This window comes from Oncorhynchus mykiss, chromosome 8, assembly GCF_057628025.1.
Source record: "Oncorhynchus mykiss isolate SJ-2025 chromosome 8, ASM5762802v1, whole genome shotgun sequence".
Lineage (NCBI taxonomy): Eukaryota > Metazoa > Chordata > Actinopteri > Salmoniformes > Salmonidae > Oncorhynchus > Oncorhynchus mykiss.
Genome location: NC_143029.1, coordinates 3,552,794 through 3,572,500, shown reverse-complemented (window position 1 = coordinate 3,572,500; position 19,707 = coordinate 3,552,794). Strand labels below are relative to the sequence as shown.

Genomic DNA, 19,707 nt, shown 5'->3' with positions numbered 1-19,707 from the left:
CTAAAGTAGTGCACAATATAAATGGGATTAGGGTTCCATAGGGCTCTGCTCTAAAGTAGTGCACAATATAAATAGGGATTAGGGTTCCATAGGGCTCTGCTCTAAAGTAGTGCACTATATATATAGGGATTAGGGTTCCATAGGGCTCTGCTCTAAAGTAGTGCACAATATAAATAGGGATTAGGGTTCCATAGGGCTCTGCTCTAAAGTAGTGCACAATATAAATAGGGATTAGGGTTCCATAGGGCTCTGCTCTAAAGTAGTGCACAATATAAATAGGGATTAGGGTTCCATAGGGCTCTGCTCTAAAGTAGTGCACAATATATATAGGGATTAGGGTACCATAGGGCTCTGGTCTAAAGTAGTGCACTATATATATAGGGATTAGGGTTCCATAGGGCTCTGGTCTAAAGTAGTGCACTATATAGGGAATAGGGTGCCGTAGGGCTCTGGTGTGAAGTATTTGACAAAATAGACCGGCATGCCTCTCCATAGGAAAACAATGGGGGGAGCGCAGTGTTCCAAGGGCAAAAAGTATTTGGGGGCTAGCGTTTGATGACAACCGAGCTCGTTGCCCAGAGTTAAATCATTAGAAAGAGGAGATTCTCCTGATTTTTAAAAAAATGGTGTCCGACTTTTAAAAAATCTAAATATGCACGTTACAAGACATTTGGCGAAATAGACAGACATGTTTCCCCTATAGGAAACAATGGGACGACCTCGAGAGTTCCATGAGTCAGTTTTTTGTTGTTTAAATTTGAACTACCAACAACGTGGGCAGGTCTCATTGTCATCAATAGCAAAGCAGGCATTGTGACATAGAACAATAGGCTGGGATTAGAACGCTTGGAAGACAAATTGGTGCCTCGGTGCTCAATAGAACTAATAGGAGCTGGCAGGGTGAAAAATGCTCTAAAATAAGGCCTGTTTTTTTTTCGTGATTACCTCAAAACTACGGCAGGCAGCTGGGACATATGGTCCTATTATGAAACTGGGCTCCATGGCGAATGCAATGAACTAGTTTTTATCAGAAAGTGTTGTTAACCTGTTTGGGATAGGGGGCAGCATTTTCTCGTTTGGATGAAAGGCGTGCCCAGAGTAAAGTGCCTGCTACTCAGTCCCAGTTGCTAATATATGCATATAATTAGTAGATTTGGATAGAAAACACTCTGCAGTTTCTAAAACAGTTTGATTGATGTCTGAGTATAACAGAATTCATATGGCAGGCGAAAACCTGAGAAGAATCTAACCAGGAAGTGGGAAATCTGAGGTTTGTAGTTTTTCAAAGCTTGGCCTATCGAAAACACAGTGTCTATGGGGTCAAATTGCACTTCCTAAGGCTTCCACTAGATGTCAACCGTCTTTAGAAACTTGTTTGAGGCTTCTCCTGTAAAGGAGGGGCTCATAAGGGCTCTTTGAGTCAGTGGTCTGGCAGAGTGCCACGAGCCCGTGATGCGCGGTCACGAGAGAGTTAGCTCCCGTTCCATTGCTTTTCTACAGACAAGGGAATTCTCCGGTTGGAACATTATTGAAGATTTATGTTAAAAACATCCTAAGGATTGATTCTATACTTCATTTGACATGTTTCTACGGACTGTAACGGAACTTTTGGACTTTGTCTGGACCTAGTGCTCGCGCCTCATGAAGATGGATTACTGGGCTGAATGCGCTAACATCAAGTAGGAATTTGGACATAAATGATGAACTTTATCGAACAAATCAAACATTTATTGTTTAACTGGGATTCCTGGGAGTGCATTCTGATGAAGCTCATCAAAGGTAAGTGAATATTTATAATGTTATTTCTGACTTCTGTTGACTCCAACATGGAGGATATCTGTCTGGCTTGATTTGTCGTCAGAGCGCCATACTCAGATTATTGCATGGTGTGCTTTTTCCGTAAAGTCTTTTTGAAATCTGACACAGCGGTTGCATTAAGGAGAAGTCTTCTGTGAATAACACTTGTATCTTTTATCAATGTTTATTATGAGTATTTCTGGAAATTGATGTGACTCTCTGCAAAATCAGACTCTCTGCAAAATCACCGGATGTTTTGGAAACAAAACATGACTGAACGTAACGCACCAATGTAAACTGAGATTTTTGGACATAAATATGCACTTTATCGAACAAAACATACATGTATTGTGTAACATAATGTCCTATGAGTGTCATCTGATGAAGATAATCAAAGGTTAATGATTAAGTTTATCTATAATTCTGCTTTTTGTGACTCCTATCTTTGGCTGGAAAAATGGCTGTGTGTGTTTTTGTAACTTGGCTATGACCTAACATAATCACATGTTGTTCTTTCGCTGTAAAGCCTTTTTGAAAACGGACACTATGGGTAGATTAACAAGATGTTTATATTTCATTTGGTGTATTGCATTTGTTAACGTGTAAAAGTTAAATATTTCAAAAATATATATTTTTTAAGTTAAATAGTTAGTGTCCAGTCTACTAGAGTGGATGAAGACCATCCTTTTACAAAAACACAGCTTTGGTAGAACAGAAATACAGTGGGGCAAAAAAGTATTTAGTCAGCCACCAATTGTGCAAGTTCTCCCACTTAAAAAGATGAGAGAGGCCTGTAATTTTCATCATAGGTACACTTCAACTATGACAGACAAAATGAGAAAAAAAATCCAGAAAATCACATTGTAGGATTTTTAATGAATTTATTTGCAAATTATGGTTGGAAAATAAGTATTTGTTCACCTACAAACAAGCAAGATTTCTGGCTCTCACAGACCTGTAACTTCTTCTTTAAGAGGCTCCTCTGTCCTCCACTCGTTACCTGTATTAACGGCACCTGTTTGAACTTGTTATCAGTATAAAAGACACCTGTCCACAACCTCACAGTCACACTCCAAACTCCACTATGGCCAAGACCAAACAAATCAGGTAAATACATATTTTTTCTCACACAATGGTCAGCCATGGTAGTACAGCGCCCCTGGAGCACATTAGGGTTAAGTGCTCAAGGGTACATTGACATATTTTTCACTTTGTCGGCTCGGGTATTCAAACCAGCAACATTTCAGTTACTGGCCCAATGCTTTAACAACTAGTAGCTCGCGCTGCTTCCAACAGAGGAAACACACAGGGGCAGCAGAACGGACAAGGCCAGAGTAAACACAATACGGATGTGTTCGCTTAGCCCGATATGGATGTGTTGGCTTAGCCTGATACGGATGTGTTGGCTTAGCCTGATATGGATGTGTTGGCTTAGCCTGATATGGATGTGTTGGCTTAGCCTGATATGGATGTGTTGGCTTAGCCTGATACGGATGTGTTGGCTTAGCCTGATATGGATGTGTTGGCTTAGCCTGATATGGATGTGTTGGCTTAGCCTGATATGGATGTGTTGGCTTAGCCTGATATGGATGTGTTGGCTTAGCCTGATATGGATGTGTTGGCTTAGCCTGATACGGATGTGTTGGCTTAGCCTGATATGGATGTGTTGGCTTAGCCTGATATGGATGTGTTGGCTTAGCCCGATACGGATGTGTTGGCTTAGCCTGATATGGATGTGTTGGCTTAGCCTGATATGGATGTGTTGGCTTAGCCTGATACGGATGTGTTGGCTTAGCCTGATATGGATGTGTTGGCTTAGCCTGATATGGATGTGTTGGCTTAGCCTGATACGGATGTGTTGGCTTAGCCTGATATGGATGTGTTGGCTTAGCCTGATACGGATGTGTTGGCTTAGCCTGATATGGATGTGTTGGCTTAGCCTGATATGGATGTGTTGGCTTAGCCTGATATGGATGTGTTGGCTTAGCCTGATATGGATGTGTTGGTTTAGCCTGATATGGATGTGTTGGTTTAGCCCGATATGGATGTGTTGGCTTAGCCTATAGATAAACATAAAGATACTCTGGCCTAGGTGACTTTATATTATTGATACTTTGTTGTTACTGTGAATTAATACGATACCCCTCCCCTCTCTTCCCCTGTCACTATTTCTCTACCCTCCCTACCTCCTCTCTTTCCATCCCCTCTCACTCTCTCCCTCCCTCCGTCTACCTCCCTCTACCTCTCCCTCCCTCCCTCTACCTCCCCCTCCCTCTACCTCCCCCTGCAGCCGGGTATCGTGTCTCCCTTCAAGCGTGTGTTTCTGAAGGGAGAAAAGGGTAGAGATAAAAAGGCTCAGGAGAAGACTACAGAACGCCGTGCCCTCCACACCTTCTCCCTCTCCCTCCCCGACCACCGCATCGACCCTGACATCCTGCTCAATGACTACGTAGAGAAGGAAGTCAAGGTGAGAGGTCAGAGGTCAAGGCTCTCAGGGCACAGAGGAGGACCTGACTAAGAGCTAATAGTGTTGGTGATAGCTTTGCATCCCAGGTTTCCCCACAGCTTCTGAAAAACCCTAATAATGAAGTGTCTATATCCTCTGTTCCACTGTGACCTGTGTGTTCTGTAGTACTTGGGCCAGCTGACGTCAGTACCAGGATACCTGAACCCCTCCAGTCGAACAGAGGTGCTACAGCTCATTGACAATGCCAGGGTAAGTTGCATCTCATATGGATCCTTTATATAGTTCACTATAGAATTTAAACTAAAGAATTTAAAAGTCAAGATTTATTAATCGTTTTGCGTAAAGCCTCTGATATTTCACTTTGCTATGACGTTACAAAGAAAATACTACATTTTAAACTTAAATTATTATAAATGGTAGAGTCAGGGGATATTTTGTGTTTTGCGATGGGAACAACATGAGTGAAACTGTGACGTCATTTCCTGGTTACCTAGAAGTCCCACCAGTTGGCGGGTCAGCTTACTTCGGAGCAGGATGCAGTGGTCAGTCTGTCCGCCTATAATGTGAAGCTGGTGTGGCGGGATGGAGAGGACATCATACTGCGTGTTCCCATCCACGACATCGCTGCCGTGGCATACATACGAGACGACTCACTGCACCTGGTGGTGCTCAAGACAGGTACCTAACCCCTTTACCTTATCCCGCTACACCTGGTGGTGCTCAAGACAGGTACCTAACCCCTTTACGTTATCCTGCTACACCTGGTGGTGCTCAAGACAGGTACCTAACCACTTTACCTACCTTATCTCTCTGCACCTGGTGGTGCTCAAGACAGGTACCTAACCACTTTACCTACCTTATCTCTCTGCACCTGGTGGTGCTCAAGACAGGTACCTAACCACTTTAGGTATGTATCTAGCCCATGTATCTAGATATGTATTGTTCCTGTATCAGAGGAGCCCATCTATCTAGATACGTATCGTTCCTGTATTAGAGCCCATGTATCTAGATACGTATCGTTCCTGTATCAGAGGAGCCCATCTATCTAGATATGTATTGTTCCTGTATCAGAGGAGCCCATCTATATAGATATGTATTGTTCCTGTATCAGAGGAGCCCATCTATCTAGATATGTATTGTTCCTGTATCAGAGCCCAAGTATCTAGATACGTATTGTTCCTGTATCAGAGCCCATGTATCTAGATATGTATTGTTCCTGTATCAGAGCCCATCTATCTAGATATGTATTGTTCCTGTATCAGAGGAGCCCATCTATCTAGATATGTATTGTTCCTGTATCAGAGCCCATGTATCTAGATATGTATTGTTCCTGTATCAGAGCCCATCTATCTAGATATGTATTGTTCCTGTATCAGAGGAGCCCATCTATCTAGATACGTATTGTTCCTGTATCAGAGGAGCCCATCTATATAGATATGTATTGTTCCTGTATCAGAGCCCATGTATCTAGATATGTATTGTTCCTGTATCAGAGCCCATGTATCTAGATATGTATTGTTCCTGTATCAGAGCCCATCTATCTAGATGCGTATCGTTCCTGTATCAGAGGAGCCCATCTATCTAGATATGTATTGTTCCTGTATCAGAGCCCATCTATCTAGATATGTATTGTTCCTGTATCAGAGGAGCCCATCTATCTAGATACGTATTGTTCCTGTATCAGAGGAGCCCATCTATCTAGATATGTATTGTTCCTGTATCAGAGCCCATCTATCTAGATATGTATTGTTCCTGTATCAGAGGAGCCCATCTATATAGATATGTATTGTTCCTGTATCAGAGCCCATCTATCTAGATATGTATTGTTCCTGTATTAGAGCCCATGTATCTAGATATGTATTGTTCCTGTATCAGAGGAGCCCATCTATCTAGATATGTATTGTTCCTGTATCAGAGGAGCCCATCTATCTAGATGCGTATCGTTCCTGTATCAGAGCCCATCTATCTAGATATGTATTGTTCCTGTATCAGAGGAGCCCATCTATCTAGATATGTATTGTTCCTGTATTAGAGCCCATGTATCTAGATATGTATTGTTCCTGTATCAGAGGAGCCCATCTATCTAGATATGTATTGTTCCTGTATCAGAGGAGCCCATCTATCTAGATATGTATTGTTCCTGTATCAGAGGAGCCCATCTATCTAGATATGTATTGTTCCTGTATCAGAGGAGCCCATCTATCTAGATACGTATCGTTCCTGTATCAGAGGAGCCCATCTATCTAGATGCGTATCGTTCCTGTATCAGAGGAGCCCATCTATATAGATGCGTACGGACCCGTCTTCAAAAGGAAGGCTGATTATTATGATTGTAATGATGGTGTGCTTTCTCTCTCTGCTTCTCCAGCCCAGGAGGCAGGTGTGTCCCCGTGCCCCAGTACCTGTCCTGACCTGTCTAAGTCCCAGACCCTCAGCTCTCTGTCTGAGAGCGGGGCTGTACTGGTAGAGGTCTGCTGTCTGCTAGTACTGGCTGTAGACAACAAGGTATCTAACACACACACACACACACACACATTGCCTCCTCCTCCTGCTGGCTATCGACAAAACACACAACTACCTTTTCTCAGACTGTTGGCTATGTTCCCAAACCATTTCCCCTTTGTTGATCTTTACCTCTGTTTCCTGTCGTCTGCAGACAGCAGCAGAGGAGCTGTGTCTGCTACTCAGCCAGGTGTTTCAGATAGTTTATACTGAGTCCACTATAGACTTCCTGGACAGAGCCATCTTTGACGGAGCCACCACCCCCACCAGACACCTCTCTCTCTACAGTGGTGAAGACCTCAATCAATTAACACATCAATCAATCCCACACAGACACTGACACCTCTCTCTTACCAGTGGAGGCTGCTGAGAGGTTGGACGACTCATAATAATGGCTGGAACGGGGAGCGAATGGAATGGCATCAAATACATGGAAACCATGTGTTGGATGTATTTGATACCATTCCACTGATTTCCGCTCCGGCCATTACCTCGAGCTCGTCCTACCCAATTAAGTAGCCACCAACCTCGTGCTCTCTATAGGGATGAGGCTCTGCCCAGCTCAAAATGTTTTCAATGTTACTAAGAACAGCAATAAAAAAACAGTTTTATTTTGTTGTTGTTTTGATCATTAATATGAATCCATTTATGTTTTCTAATTGTGAAGACGACTCTTCAAGCAAGGTGGACCTTAAGGAATCATTCGAAGCAGAGGCCAGCACCTTGTAAGTAGCTAGAATTATGCCTGGGTGTTATGCAGTTAGTTCCAAGGTTCTCAGGCGGTGGTTCTCAGCCGGCGGTTCTCAGGTGGTGGTTCTCAGGCGGTGGTTCTCAGGCGGCGGTTCTCAGGCGGCGGTTCTCAGGCGGCGGTTCTCAGGCGGCGGTTCTCAGGCGGCGGTTCTCAGCCGGCGGTTCTCAGGCGGCGGTTCTCAGGCGGCGGTTTCAGGCGGTGGTTCTCAGGCGGTGGTTCTCAGGCGGTGGTTCTCAGGCGGTGGTTCTCAGGCGGCGGTTCTCAGGCGGCGGTTCTCAGCCGGCGGTTCTCAGGCGGCGGTTCTCAGGCGGCGGTTCTCAGGCGGCGGTTCTCAGCCGGCGGTTCTCAGCCGGCGGTTCTCAGCCGGCGGTTCTCAGGCGGTGGTTGGTATTGGTATTTTATTAGGATCCCCATTAGCCGCTGCAAAAGCATCAGCTACTCTTCCTGGGGTCCACATGAACCATAAGATGATACACAGTACAGAACATTATTAGTCGAGGACTGAAATACATACATGTAAAATGTCACACATACTGTAGCCTACGTATCAGTACATACACACAATATATAGATCTAATAAATCAAAATCAAATCAAATTTTATTTGTCACATACACATGGTTAGCAGATGTTAATGGTCACATACACATGGTTAGCAGATGTTAATGGTCACATACACATGGTTAGCAGATGTTAATGCGAGTGTAGCGAAATGCTTGTGCTTCTAGTTCCGACAATGCAGCAATAACCAACAAGTAATCTAACCTAACAATTCCAAAACTACTGTCTTGTACACAGTGTAAGGGGATAAAGAATATGTACATAAAGATATATGAATGAGTGATGGTACAGAGCAGCATAGGCAAGATACAGTAGATGGTATAGAGTACAGTATATACATATGAGATGAGTATGTAAACAAAGTGGCATAGTTAAAGTGGCTAGTGATACATATATTACATAAAGATGCAGTAGATGATATAGAGTACAGTATATACATATACATATGAGATGAATAATGTAGGGTATGTAAACATTATATTAGGTAGCATTGTTTAAAGTGACTAATACATAATACAGTGGAAATTACAATACAAGATATACAAAATGGCTGTGTCTCTTCAGTCCTTTTTGTACAGTAAGGTGGTCTTATCTGGTTTTATTGCTAGCTTGAGTTACCTGGGTTACCAGAGACTTGAGGCACCTGGGTCACCAGAGACTTGAGGCTTGAGTGACCTGGGTTACCAGAGACTTGAGGCTTGAGTGACCTGGGTTACCAGAGACTTGAGGCTTGAGTGACCTGGGTTACCAGAGACTTGAGGCTTGAGTTACCTGGGTTACCAGAGACTTGAGGCTTGAGTTACCTGGGTTACCAGAGACTTGAGTTACCTGGGTTACCAGAGACTTGAGTTACCTGGGTTACCAGAGACTTGAGTTACCTGGGTTACCAGAGACTTGAGTTACCTGGGTTACCAGAGACTTGAGTTACCTGGGTTACCAGAGACTTGAGTTACCTGGGTTACCAGAGACTTGAGTTACCTGGGTTACCAGAGACTTGAGTTACCTGGGTTACCAGAGACTTGAGTTACCTGGGTTACCAGAGACTTGAGTTACCTGGGTTACCAGAGACTTGAGTTACCTGGGTTACCAGAGACTTGAGTTACCTGGGTTACCAGAGACTTGAGTTACCTGGGTTACCAGAGACTTGAGTTACCTGGGTTACCAGAGACTTGAGTTACCTGGGTTACCAGAGACTTGAGTTACTTGGGTTACCAGAGACTTGAGTTTCCTGGGTTACCAGAGACTTGAGTTACCTGGGTTACCAGAGACTTGAGTTACCTGGGTTACCAGAGACTTGAGTTACCTGGGTTACCAGAGACTTGAGTTACCTGGGTTACCAGAGACTTGAGTTACTTGGGTTACCAGAGACTTGAGTTTCCTGGGTTACCAGAGACTTGAGTTTCCTGGGTTACCAGAGACTTGAGTTTCCTGGGTTACCAGAGACTTGAGTTTCCTGGGTTACCAGAGACTTGAGTTTCCTGGGTTACCAGAGACTTGAGTTTCCTGGGTTACCAGAGACTTGAGTTACCTGGGTTACCAGAGACTTGAGACTTGAGTTACCTGGGTTACCAGAGACTTCCATGTAGTCATGGCTCTATTTAATACTGTGCATTTCCCAGCCTCTGTTCTGGACTTGGGGACTGTGAAGAGGCCTCTGGTGTCATGTCTTGTGTTGTACAGATGAGTGTCTGTACTGTGAAGAGACCTCTGGTGTCATGTCTTGTGTTGTACTGACAAGTGTCTGTACTGTGAAGAGACCTCTGGTTGCATGTCTTGTGTTGTACGAGTGTCTGTACTGTGTTGCCAACTGCTTGAACAGACACATCTCTCGGCTCAACTTTGATCCAGAAGAGAATGACATCTTCCCTGTGTGTACATCTAAGTGCGATACATGCTGCTTTGATCTGGACCAACTGCAATTCACCTATTTCCTTCTTTGCCGCACATGACCACACAGGTGGAAAGTAGTTCAGGTGAGACTACACATGACCACAAAACTAGGGCCTGTAGGACCAGTCTGGTCAAATGAGATGTCAAGACGGCAACACCCTATCATGGACAGAACTCTTCCTATTTTAGCAACCATTGTGTCTATATGTTTTCACCATGACAGCTTGCTATGGTTCTGTAGGGTTTTAGTGATGTGGTTCTGTAGGGGTTTTAATGATGTGGTTCTGTAGGGGTTTTAATGATGTGGTTCTGTAGGGGTTTAGTGATGTGGTTCTGTAGGGTTTTAATGATGTGGTTCTGTAGGGGATTTAGTGATGTGGTTCTGTAGGGGGTTTAGTGATGTGGTTCTGTAGGGTTTTAGTGATGTGGTTCTGTAGGGTTTTAATGATGTGGTTCTGTAGGGTTTTAATGATGTGGTTCTGTAGGGTTTTAATGATGTGGTTCTGTAGGGTTTTAATGATGTGGTTCTGTAGGGTTTTAGTGATGTGGTTCTGTAGGGTTTTAATGATGTGGTTCTGTAGGGTTTTAATGATGTGGTTCTGTAGGGTTTTAATGATGTGGTTCTGTAGGGTTTTAGTGATGTGGTTCTGTAGGGTTTTAATGATGTGGTTCTGTAGGGTTTTAGTGATGTGGTTCTGTAGGGGTTTTAGTGATGTGGTTCTGTAGGGGTTTTAGTGATGTGGTTCTGTAGGGTTTTAGTGATGTGGTTCTGTAGGGTTTTAGTGATGTGGTGTTTTAATGATGTGGTTCTGTAGGGTTTTAGTGATGTGGTTCTGTAGGGTTTAGTGATGTGGTTCTGTAGGGTTTTAATGATGTGGTTCTGTAGGGGTTTTAGTGATGTGGTTCTGTAGGGGTTTTAGTGATGTGGTTCTGTAGGGTTTTAATGATGTGGTTCTGTAGGGTTTTAGTGATGTGGTTCTGTAGGGTTTTAATAGTGTGGTTCTGTAGGGTTTTAGTGATGTGGTTCTGTAGGGTTTTAATAGTGTGGTTCTGTAGGGTTTTAATGATGTGGTTCTGTAGGGTTTTAATGATGTGGTTCTGTAGGGTTTAGTGATGTGGTTCTGTAGGGTTTTAGTGATGTGGTTCTGTAGGGTTTTAGTGATGTGGTTCTGTAGGGTTTTAATGATGTGGTTCTGTAGGGGTTTAGTGATGTGGTTCTGTAGGGGTTTTAGTGATGTGGTTCTGTAGGGTTTTAGTGATGTGGTTCTGTAGGGTTTTAGTGATGTGGTTCTGTAGGGTTTTAGTGATGTGGTGTTTTCATGATGTGGTTCTGTAGGGTTTTAGTGATGTGGTTCTGTAGGGTTTTAGTGATGTGGTTCTGTAGGGGTTTAGTGATGTGGTTCTGTAGGGTTTTAGTGATGTGGTTCTGTAGGGGTTTAGTGATGTGGTTCTGTAGGGTTTTAATGATGTGGTTCTGTAGGGTTTTAGTGATGTGGTTCTGTAGGGTTTTAATGATGTGGTTCTGTAGGGTTTTAATGATGTGGTTCTGTAGGGTTTTAATGATGTGGTTCTGTAGGGTTTTAGTGATGTGGTTCTGTAGGGTTTTAGTGATGTGGTTCTGTAGGGTTTTAGTGATGTGGTTCTGTAGGGTTTAGTGATGTGGTTCTGTAGGGTTTTAGTGATGTGGTTCTGTAGGGTTTTAGTGATGTGGTTCTGTAGGGTTTTAGTGATGTGGTTCTGTAGGGTTTTAGTGATGTGGTTCTGTAGGGTTTTAGTGATGTGGTTCTGTAGGGTTTTAGTGATGTGGTTCTGTAGGGTTTAGTGATGTGGTTCTGTAGGGTTTTAGTGATGTGGTTCTGTAGGGTTTAGTGATGTGGTTCTGTAGGGTTTTAGTGATGTGGTTCTGTAGGGTTTTAGTGATGTGGTTCTGTAGGGTTTTAATGATGTGGTTCTGTAGGGTTTTAATGATGTGGTTCTGTAGGGTTTTAGTGATGTGGTTCTGTAGGGTTTTAGTGATGTGGTTCTGTAGGGTTTTAATGATGTGGTTCTGTAGGGTTTTAGTGATGTGGTTCTGTAGGGGTTTTAATGATGTGGTTCTGTAGGGGTTTTAATGATGTGGTTCTGTAGGGTTTTAGTGATGTGGTTCTGTAGGGTTTTAGTGATGTGGTTCTGTAGGGTTTTAGTGATGTGGTTCTGTAGGGGTTTTAGTGATGTGGTTCTGTAGGGGTTTTAGTGATGTGGTTCTGTAGGGGTTTTAGTGATGTGGTTCTGTAGGGTTTTAGTGATGTGGTTCTGTAGGGTTTTAATGATGTGGTTCTGTAGGGTTTTAGTGATGTGGTTCTGTAGGGTTTTAGTGATGTGGTTCTGTAGGGTTTAGTGATGTGGTTCTGTAGGGGTTTTAGTGATGTGGTTCTGTAGGGTTTTAGTGATGTGGTTCTGTAGGGTTTTAATGATGTGGTTCTGTAGGGTTTTAGTGATGTGGTTCTGTAGGGTTTTAGTGATGTGGTTCTGTAGGGTTTTAGTGATGTGGTTCTGTAGGGTTTTAGTGATGTGGTTCTGTAGGGTTTTAATGATGTGGTTCTGTAGGGGTTTTAGTGATGTGGTTCTGTAGGGTTTTAGTGATGTGGTTCTGTAGGGTTTTAATGATGTGGTTCTGTAGGGTTTTAATGATGTGGTTCTGTAGGGTTTAGTGATGTGGTTCTGTAGGGTTTTAATGATGTGGTTCTGTAGGGTTTAGTGATGTGGTTCTGTAGGGTTTTAATGATGTGGTTCTGTAGGGTTTTAATGATGTGGTTCTGTAGGGTTTAGTGATGTGGTTCTGTAGGGGTTTTAATGATGTGGTTCTGTAGGGTTTAGTGATGTGGTTCTGTAGGGGTTTTAATGATGTGGTTCTGTAGGGGTTTTAATGATGTGGTTCTGTAGGGTTTTAATGATGTGGTTCTGTAGGGTTTTAGTGATGTGGTTCTGTATGGTTTTAATGATGTGGTTCTGTAGGGTTTTAATGATGTGGTTCTGTAGGGTTTTAATGATGTGGTTCTGTAGGGTTTTAATGATGTGGTTCTGTAGGGTTTTAATGATGTGGTTCTGTAGGGTTTTAATGATGTGGTTCTGTAGGGTTTTACTGATGTGGTTCTGTAGGGTTTTAGTGATGTGGTTCTGTAGGGTTTTAGTGATGTGGTTCTGTAAGGTTTTAATGATGTGGTTCTGTAGGGTTTTAATGATGTGGTTCTGTAGGGTTTTAGTGATGTGGTTCTGTAGGGTTTTAATGATGTGGTTCTGTAGGGTTTTAGTGATGTGGTTCTGTAGGGTTTTAGTGATGTGGTTCTGTAGGGGTTTAGTGATGTGGTTCTGTAGGGGTTTAGTGATGTGGTTCTGTAGGGTTTTAGTGATGTGGTTCTGTAGGGGTTTTAATGATGTGGTTCTGTAGGGGTTTAGTGATGTGGTTCTGTAGGGTTTTAGTGATGTGGTTCTGTAGGGTTTAGTGATGTGGTTCTGTAGGGTTTTAATGATGTGGTTCTGTAGGGTTTTAGTGATGTGGTTCTGTAAGGTTTTAGTGATGTGGTTCTGTAGGGTTTTAATGGTGTGGTTCTGTAGGGTTTTAATGGTGTGGTTCTGTAGGGTTTTAATGATTGGTTCTGTAGGGGTTTTAGTGATGTGGTTCTGTAGGGTTTTAATGATGTGGTTCTGTAGGGTTTTAGTGATGTGGTTCTGTAGGGTTTTAATGATGTGGTTCTGTAGGGTTTAGTGATGTGGTTCTGTAGGGTTTTAGTGATGTGGTTCTGTAGGGGTTTTAGTGATGTGGTTCTGTAGGGTTTTAGTGATGTGGTTCTGTAGGGTTTTAGTGATGTGGTTCTGTAGGGTTTTAATGATGTGGTTCTGTAGGGTTTAGTGATGTGGTTCTGTAGGGGTTTTAGTGATGTGGTTCTGTAGGGTTTTAATGATGTGGTTCTGTAGGGGTTTTAGTGATGTGGTTCTGTAGGGGTTTTAGTGATGTGGTTCTGTAGGGGTTTTAGTGATGTGGTTCTGTAGGGTTTTAATGATGTGGTTCTGTAGGGTTTAGTGATGTGGTTCTGTAGGGTTTTAGTGATGTGGTTCTGTAGGGTTTTAGTGATGTGGTTCTGTAGGGTTTTAGTGATGTGGTTCTGTAGGGTTTTAGTGATGTGGTTCTGTAGGGTTTTAATGATGTGGTTCTGTAGGGTTTTAGTGATGTGGTTCTGTAGGGTTTAGTGATGTGGTTCTGTAGGGTTTTAGTGATGTGGTTCTGTAGGGTTTAGTGATGTGGTTCTGTAGGGTTTAGTGATGTGGTTCTGTAGGGTTTTTAATGATGTGGTTCTGTAGGGTTTTAGTGATGTGGTTCTGTAGGGTTTAGTGATGTGGTTCTGTAGGGTTTTAATGATGTGGTTCTGTAGGGTTTTAGTGATGTGGTTCTGTAGGGTTTTAATGATGTGGTTCTGTAGGGGTTTTAGTGATGTGGTTCTGTAGGGTTTTAGTGATGTGGTTCTGTAGGGTTTTAGTGATGTGGTTCTGTAGGGTTTTAGTGATGTGGTTCTGTAGGGTTTTAATGATGTGGTTCTGTAGGGTTTTAGTGATGTGGTTCTGTAGGGTTTTAATGATGTGGTTCTGTAGGGTTTTAGTGATGTGGTTCTGTAGGGTTTTAGTGATGTGGTTCTGTAGGGTTTTAGTGATGTGGTTCTGTAGGGTTTTAATGATGTGGTTCTGTAGGGTTTTAATGATGTGGTTCTGTAGGGTTTTAGTGATGTGGTTCTGTAGGGTTTTAATGATGTGGTTCTGTAGGGTTTTAGTGATGTGGTTCTGTAGGGTTTTAGTGATGTGGTTCTGTAGGGTTGTAATGATGTGGTTCTGTTTGTTCTATAGTTCTTTCCAGGGTTCTCTAGAGGCAGGGGGCGACTCTCCGTCCCCCACCTCCACCCCAGCCTCCCCTCAGACCAAGACAGCCAGCGAAGGAGAGCTGAGCACCACCGCCACAGAGCTGCTACAAGACTACATGACCACGGTAGGGTGGATGTGTTGTGTGTCTGTGCGTGTATAGATGTATAACGGTGCCTGAGGGGATGTCTGCCGTTTAACCAACTGCTATTTTGTGTGGGGGGGGGGGGGGGGGGGGGGTTCACATTGTTTGTAACTTATTTTGTACATAAATGTTGATGCTACCGTCTCTTATGACCGAAAAGAGATTCTGGATATCAGAACAGTGATTACTCACCTCGAACTGGATGAAGATTTTTTTAACTTTAATGAGTCCGCCGAGAAGGATACACTGCTATCCGGAGAACAGGCCCAAATCCCCGTCATTCGCGTGAAGAAAAGACAGAAGTACATGGGGCAGAGATCAGGGTGCCTCGTCGACGAGTGGGTAACCCCGCCTCTACCATCCGTTCTATCAGTCAACCAGTGTTTCTATTCGTCAATAACAGCTGGTGCACATTGTCTAATGTTAAAGAAGTCTTGAGGTATTGCACCTCATGATAAGCTGTGGACTACCACACTATCTACCAAGAGAGTTCTCATCTATATTTTTTGTAGCCGTCTATTTACCACCACAAACAGATGCTGGCACTAAGACTGCACTCAAAGAGCTGTACAAGGCCATAAGCAAACAATAAATTATCATCGGGCCACCTGGAAAGTGTCTACACTGACATTTTCAACCTCTCCCTGACCAAGTCTGTAATACCTACATGTTTCAAGCAGACCACCATAGTCCCTGTGCCCAAGGAAGCGTTGGTAACCTGCCTAAATGACTCACGTCGAGAGCCATGAAGTGCTTTGAAAGACTGGTCATGTCTCACATCAATACCATTTATCTCCCGGAAACCCTAGACCCACTTCATTTTGCATATCACCCCAACAGATCGGATGACGCAATCTCAATCGCACTCAACACTGCCCTTTCCCACCTGGACAAAATGAACTACTATGTGAGAACATCGTAGTGCCCACAAAGCTCATCATTAAGCTAAGGACCCTGGGACTAAACACCTCCCTCTGCAACTGTATCCTGGGCTTTCTTACAGGCCGCCTCCAGGTGGTAAAAGTAGGCAACAACACATCTGCCACACTGACCCTCAACACTGGGCCCCTCGGGGGTGCATGCTTAGTATGGTGGAGGGAGCATCACTGTTTCCTGCCTCAGGGCCTGGACAGCTTGCTATCATCGACAGATTTCCCAAGTTTATCAAGACATTTAAAACGTATAATTGTTTGTGTTATTAGTTTAAGCAGACTGTCTGTCTATCGCTGTGACATAGATGAAGATCAGATCAAATTGTTTGACTAATTTATGCAGACATCCAGGTGATTCCGAAGGGTTCATACTTTTTCTTGCCACTGTAGTCATTGTTATTTAATTGTTTTTACTTTAGTTTATTTAGTAAATATCTCAACTCTATTTATTGAACTACGCAGTTCTTGGTTAAGGGCTTGTAAGTAAACATTTCACGGTTAGGTTTACACCTGTTGTATTCGGCGCATGTGACAAATAATGTTTGATTTGATGTATGAGGCTTTGGTGATCTATACAGTATGTACAGCTGTTTAGTTGCAGCTAACCTAACCCTCTTTTAGGCTCATCTCATTTTATTTTTCTTTAACCTTTTTCCCTCCCCTCTCTCCCCATTTTCTCTCCCCTCCCTCCCTCCCCCTTTTCTCTCTCCCCCTTTTCTCTCTCTCTCTCTCTCTCTCTCTCTCTCTCTCCCTCTCTCCCTCTCTCCCTCTCTCTCTCCCTCTCTCTCTCCCTCTCTCTCTCCCTCCCTCCCTCCCTCTCTCTCTCTCCCTCCCCTCTCCCCCCTTTTCTCTCTCCCCATTTTCTCTCCTCTCCCTCCCTCCCCCTTTTCTCTCTCTCTCTCTCTCTCTCTCTCTCTCTCTCTCTCTCTCTCTCTCTCTCTCTCTCTCCCCCTCCCTCTCTCTCTCTCCCTCCCCTCTCCCCCCTTTTCTCTCTCCCCATTTTCTCTCCCCTCCCTCCCTCCCCCTTTTCTCTCTCTCTCTCTCTCCCCCTCCCTCTCTCTCTCTCCCTCCCCTCTCCCCCCTTTTCTCTCTCCCCATTTTCTCTCCCCTCCCTCCCTCCCCCTTCTCTCTCTCTCTCTCTGCCCTCTCTCTCTCTCTCTGCCCTCTCTCTCTCTCTCTCTGCCCTCTCTCTCTCTCTCTCTCTCTGCCCTCTCTCTCCCTCCGCCCTCTTTTCCTCTAAGTTGCGTACCAAGTTGTCGTCTCAGGAGATCCAGCAGTTTGCTACTCTTCTTCATGAGTACCGTAACGGAGCGTCCGTCCATGAGTTCTGTATCAACCTTCGCCAGCTCTACGGGGACAGCAGGAAGTTCCTCCTACTGGGTGAGAACCACTTCCTGTATGGGGGTCACAGGGTAAAAGGTCGAACCTGGGATGTGTTTAGAGGTCAAGGCGAGCAGCAGGAAACAGTTGTGAAACGAACGGGAGATGTTTACCTGAGCTTGACCATTGAGAATGCTTATTTCGTGTTTCCCAATCCCTGTTTTTGCTTTCGTTGTGCCTTTATTGAACAGGACCTTGCTGTTTCAGCTTGACTGTGAAATGAGTCTGCACTATTTCAGTTCACTTAAGACTCTCGGGGTTCTACAGTGGGACCATTTTATGTGCCTACATATGTGCTGTGTGTCCTGGATTGTTAATTTAGGAGCACCTGTGAGTCTAGAGAAATTGAGGGACTCTAGCTTTAATACCTAAAATAATTTTAATTGTGCTGCTAAATTTATTTGGCTCCTTAGAGCCCCTGGTTCTGTGATTCAGACTGTCTGTGTCCTTTTTCCCCCTTTACGATCCCACGTCCATCCAGGTCTGAGGCCGTTCATCCCAGAGAAGGACAGCCAACACTTTGAGAACTTCCTGGAGACCATCGGTGTTAAGGACGGTCGTGGCATCATCACTGACAGCTTCGGACGCTACCGCCGCACCGCCAGCTCCGCCTCCGACTCAACCACCAATGGGAACGGGGCGGTGGGAGGGGACGGGGGTGGGTCTGACGAAGGGCTTGTGCCCTCCGAAGGAGACGAATGGGACCGTATGATCTCTGATATCAGTAATGATATAGAGGCTCTGGGTGTCAGTATGGACCAAGAAGGGGTCACACCCTAGCCTCTAACCCCTTGCCTCGAGTCTGGGTTGCAGTATGGACCAAGAGGGGATGACACCCTACCCCCCTAGACCCTACTCCCTACCATCGAGACTGTGCTGCAGTATGTACCAAGAGGGGTCACACCCTAGACCCTAAACCCTTCTCCCTATGCCCTAACTCATACCCCCTAGTCCCTATTCGTCCTAAACCAAGAGAGAGGACGATCCAGCCAGCCCAGATCCAACCCCCTGATGATGACATGCTGTGCATTGTGGCCAATCAGCTTTCAGTGTGAGCCAGTGGACCAATCCGCTCGGCCTTTTAAAGAAAACTTTATTGATCCATTCGTAGTGGTTTTTACTAACTGACTGAATGGCAGCCTTTTAAGTCTCTGGAGTTTTGATCGTTATTGGCAGCATCTGCCATCAGTGACCAGGATGAAGCTGAGTCGCCCTCCTGAGGGCAGCCATCATGAATACCCACAATGCTCTGTCTGGTGTCTCGCTTCACAATGGGTGCGTTTGACATTGCAGCCGACTTTAAAAGGCGAGTCGAGACCGACTGATCTATAAATCACCTCATTAAAAACGACCTACTCGAGTATTATATGTGGGTCAAGTCAGTCACAGTTTTCCCTTCATACAGCTTTTGCTGCTCTGGAATACGGCCAATCGGAGTCTGTGGGTGCGCTGTACAGGAAGTAAGGGTACCATTTGACACGCAGACCAGAAGATGTGCCTGGACACAGAATAGTGAATATTTTATAATGACTTCGGTTCGTGTATGTAGTAGTTAGCCTGTATTTCTGTTCTTTAAGGTCAATCATTAACCTTCTACAGTCTCAGCCCTGTCTAAGACTGGGGGCGAGGTGGGGTTCTACTCTGCTAACATATGGAATTGTTTTAAGAAGGTCATACCAAGGACATTTAGCTCTTTGAATTTTAAGATCCCTTGAAATATAAAGAAAATATATAGAACTGATTTGATGAAACAGTGAATTTGACCTTACTGCTGTTAGCCCATACAAACACATTGAATAACAGATTCACTACATGGAACGACAGATCTAAAGGAAGTTTGTTCTGAGGTGTGTGTTCGATATCTGCGAGATATAAGAAAGATCGGGAAATCTTTTACATTTTATTACATGTATTTGACCCCTTATATTTGGCGCTAAACTATCTCCATATATACTTCAATTCATTTTTTTTGTTTTCTCCAACTGGTACCAGGGGACCTTCAAACGCGTCTTGTGAGGCAAAACAACTGACATGTATGTGTTCAGACGAGGCTTGTAGGGGGGGGGGGGGCGGGGACGGGGGGTCGTAGAGCAGAACGGATTTGGAAGTGTGACGTCGACGGGTGTAAGGAAAGGATGTAAGGAAACTGAAAAAAAGTATTTAGTCAGCCACTTTTTTTCAGTTTAAACTGAAGGATGTTGATGAGGATGTTTTGTAATTGTGCTAATGTGATTTCGACGGGCTGCGGGAAATCCACTCTGGGAGGGGTTAACTTAATCCACCAAGTATTTCCTCCTGCTCTGTGTATTATTTACTGCTTTCCTTTTTATGATGTGTTTCAAATGCACCCTATTCCCTATTTAGTGCACTACTTTTGACCAGAGATTTATGGGCAC

At 44.0% G+C, this 19,707-nt stretch overlaps 1 protein-coding gene across 2 annotated transcripts in view; it reads left to right on the top strand.

Annotated features, from left to right (window-relative positions):
• The window catches only part of ccm2 (CCM2 scaffold protein), a 36,529-nt gene extending 17,314 nt beyond the window's left edge, over positions 1-19,215 (top strand). For both annotated transcript variants that reach the window (XM_036984568.2, XM_036984569.2), the window contains exons 2-10: positions 4,088-4,264; positions 4,430-4,513; positions 4,759-4,942; positions 6,633-6,769; positions 6,921-7,056; positions 7,434-7,491; positions 14,843-14,981; positions 17,173-17,311; positions 17,793-19,215. In XM_036984568.2, the coding sequence (XP_036840463.1) occupies positions 4,088-4,264; positions 4,430-4,513; positions 4,759-4,942; positions 6,633-6,769; positions 6,921-7,056; positions 7,434-7,491; positions 14,843-14,981; positions 17,173-17,311; positions 17,793-18,091 (1,353 nt within the window). In that variant the 3' untranslated portion in view covers positions 18,092-19,215. The remainder of the gene's footprint in view (positions 1-4,087; positions 4,265-4,429; positions 4,514-4,758; positions 4,943-6,632; positions 6,770-6,920; positions 7,057-7,433; positions 7,492-14,842; positions 14,982-17,172; positions 17,312-17,792) is intronic.
• Positions 19,216-19,707: the final 492 nt, after the last annotated feature.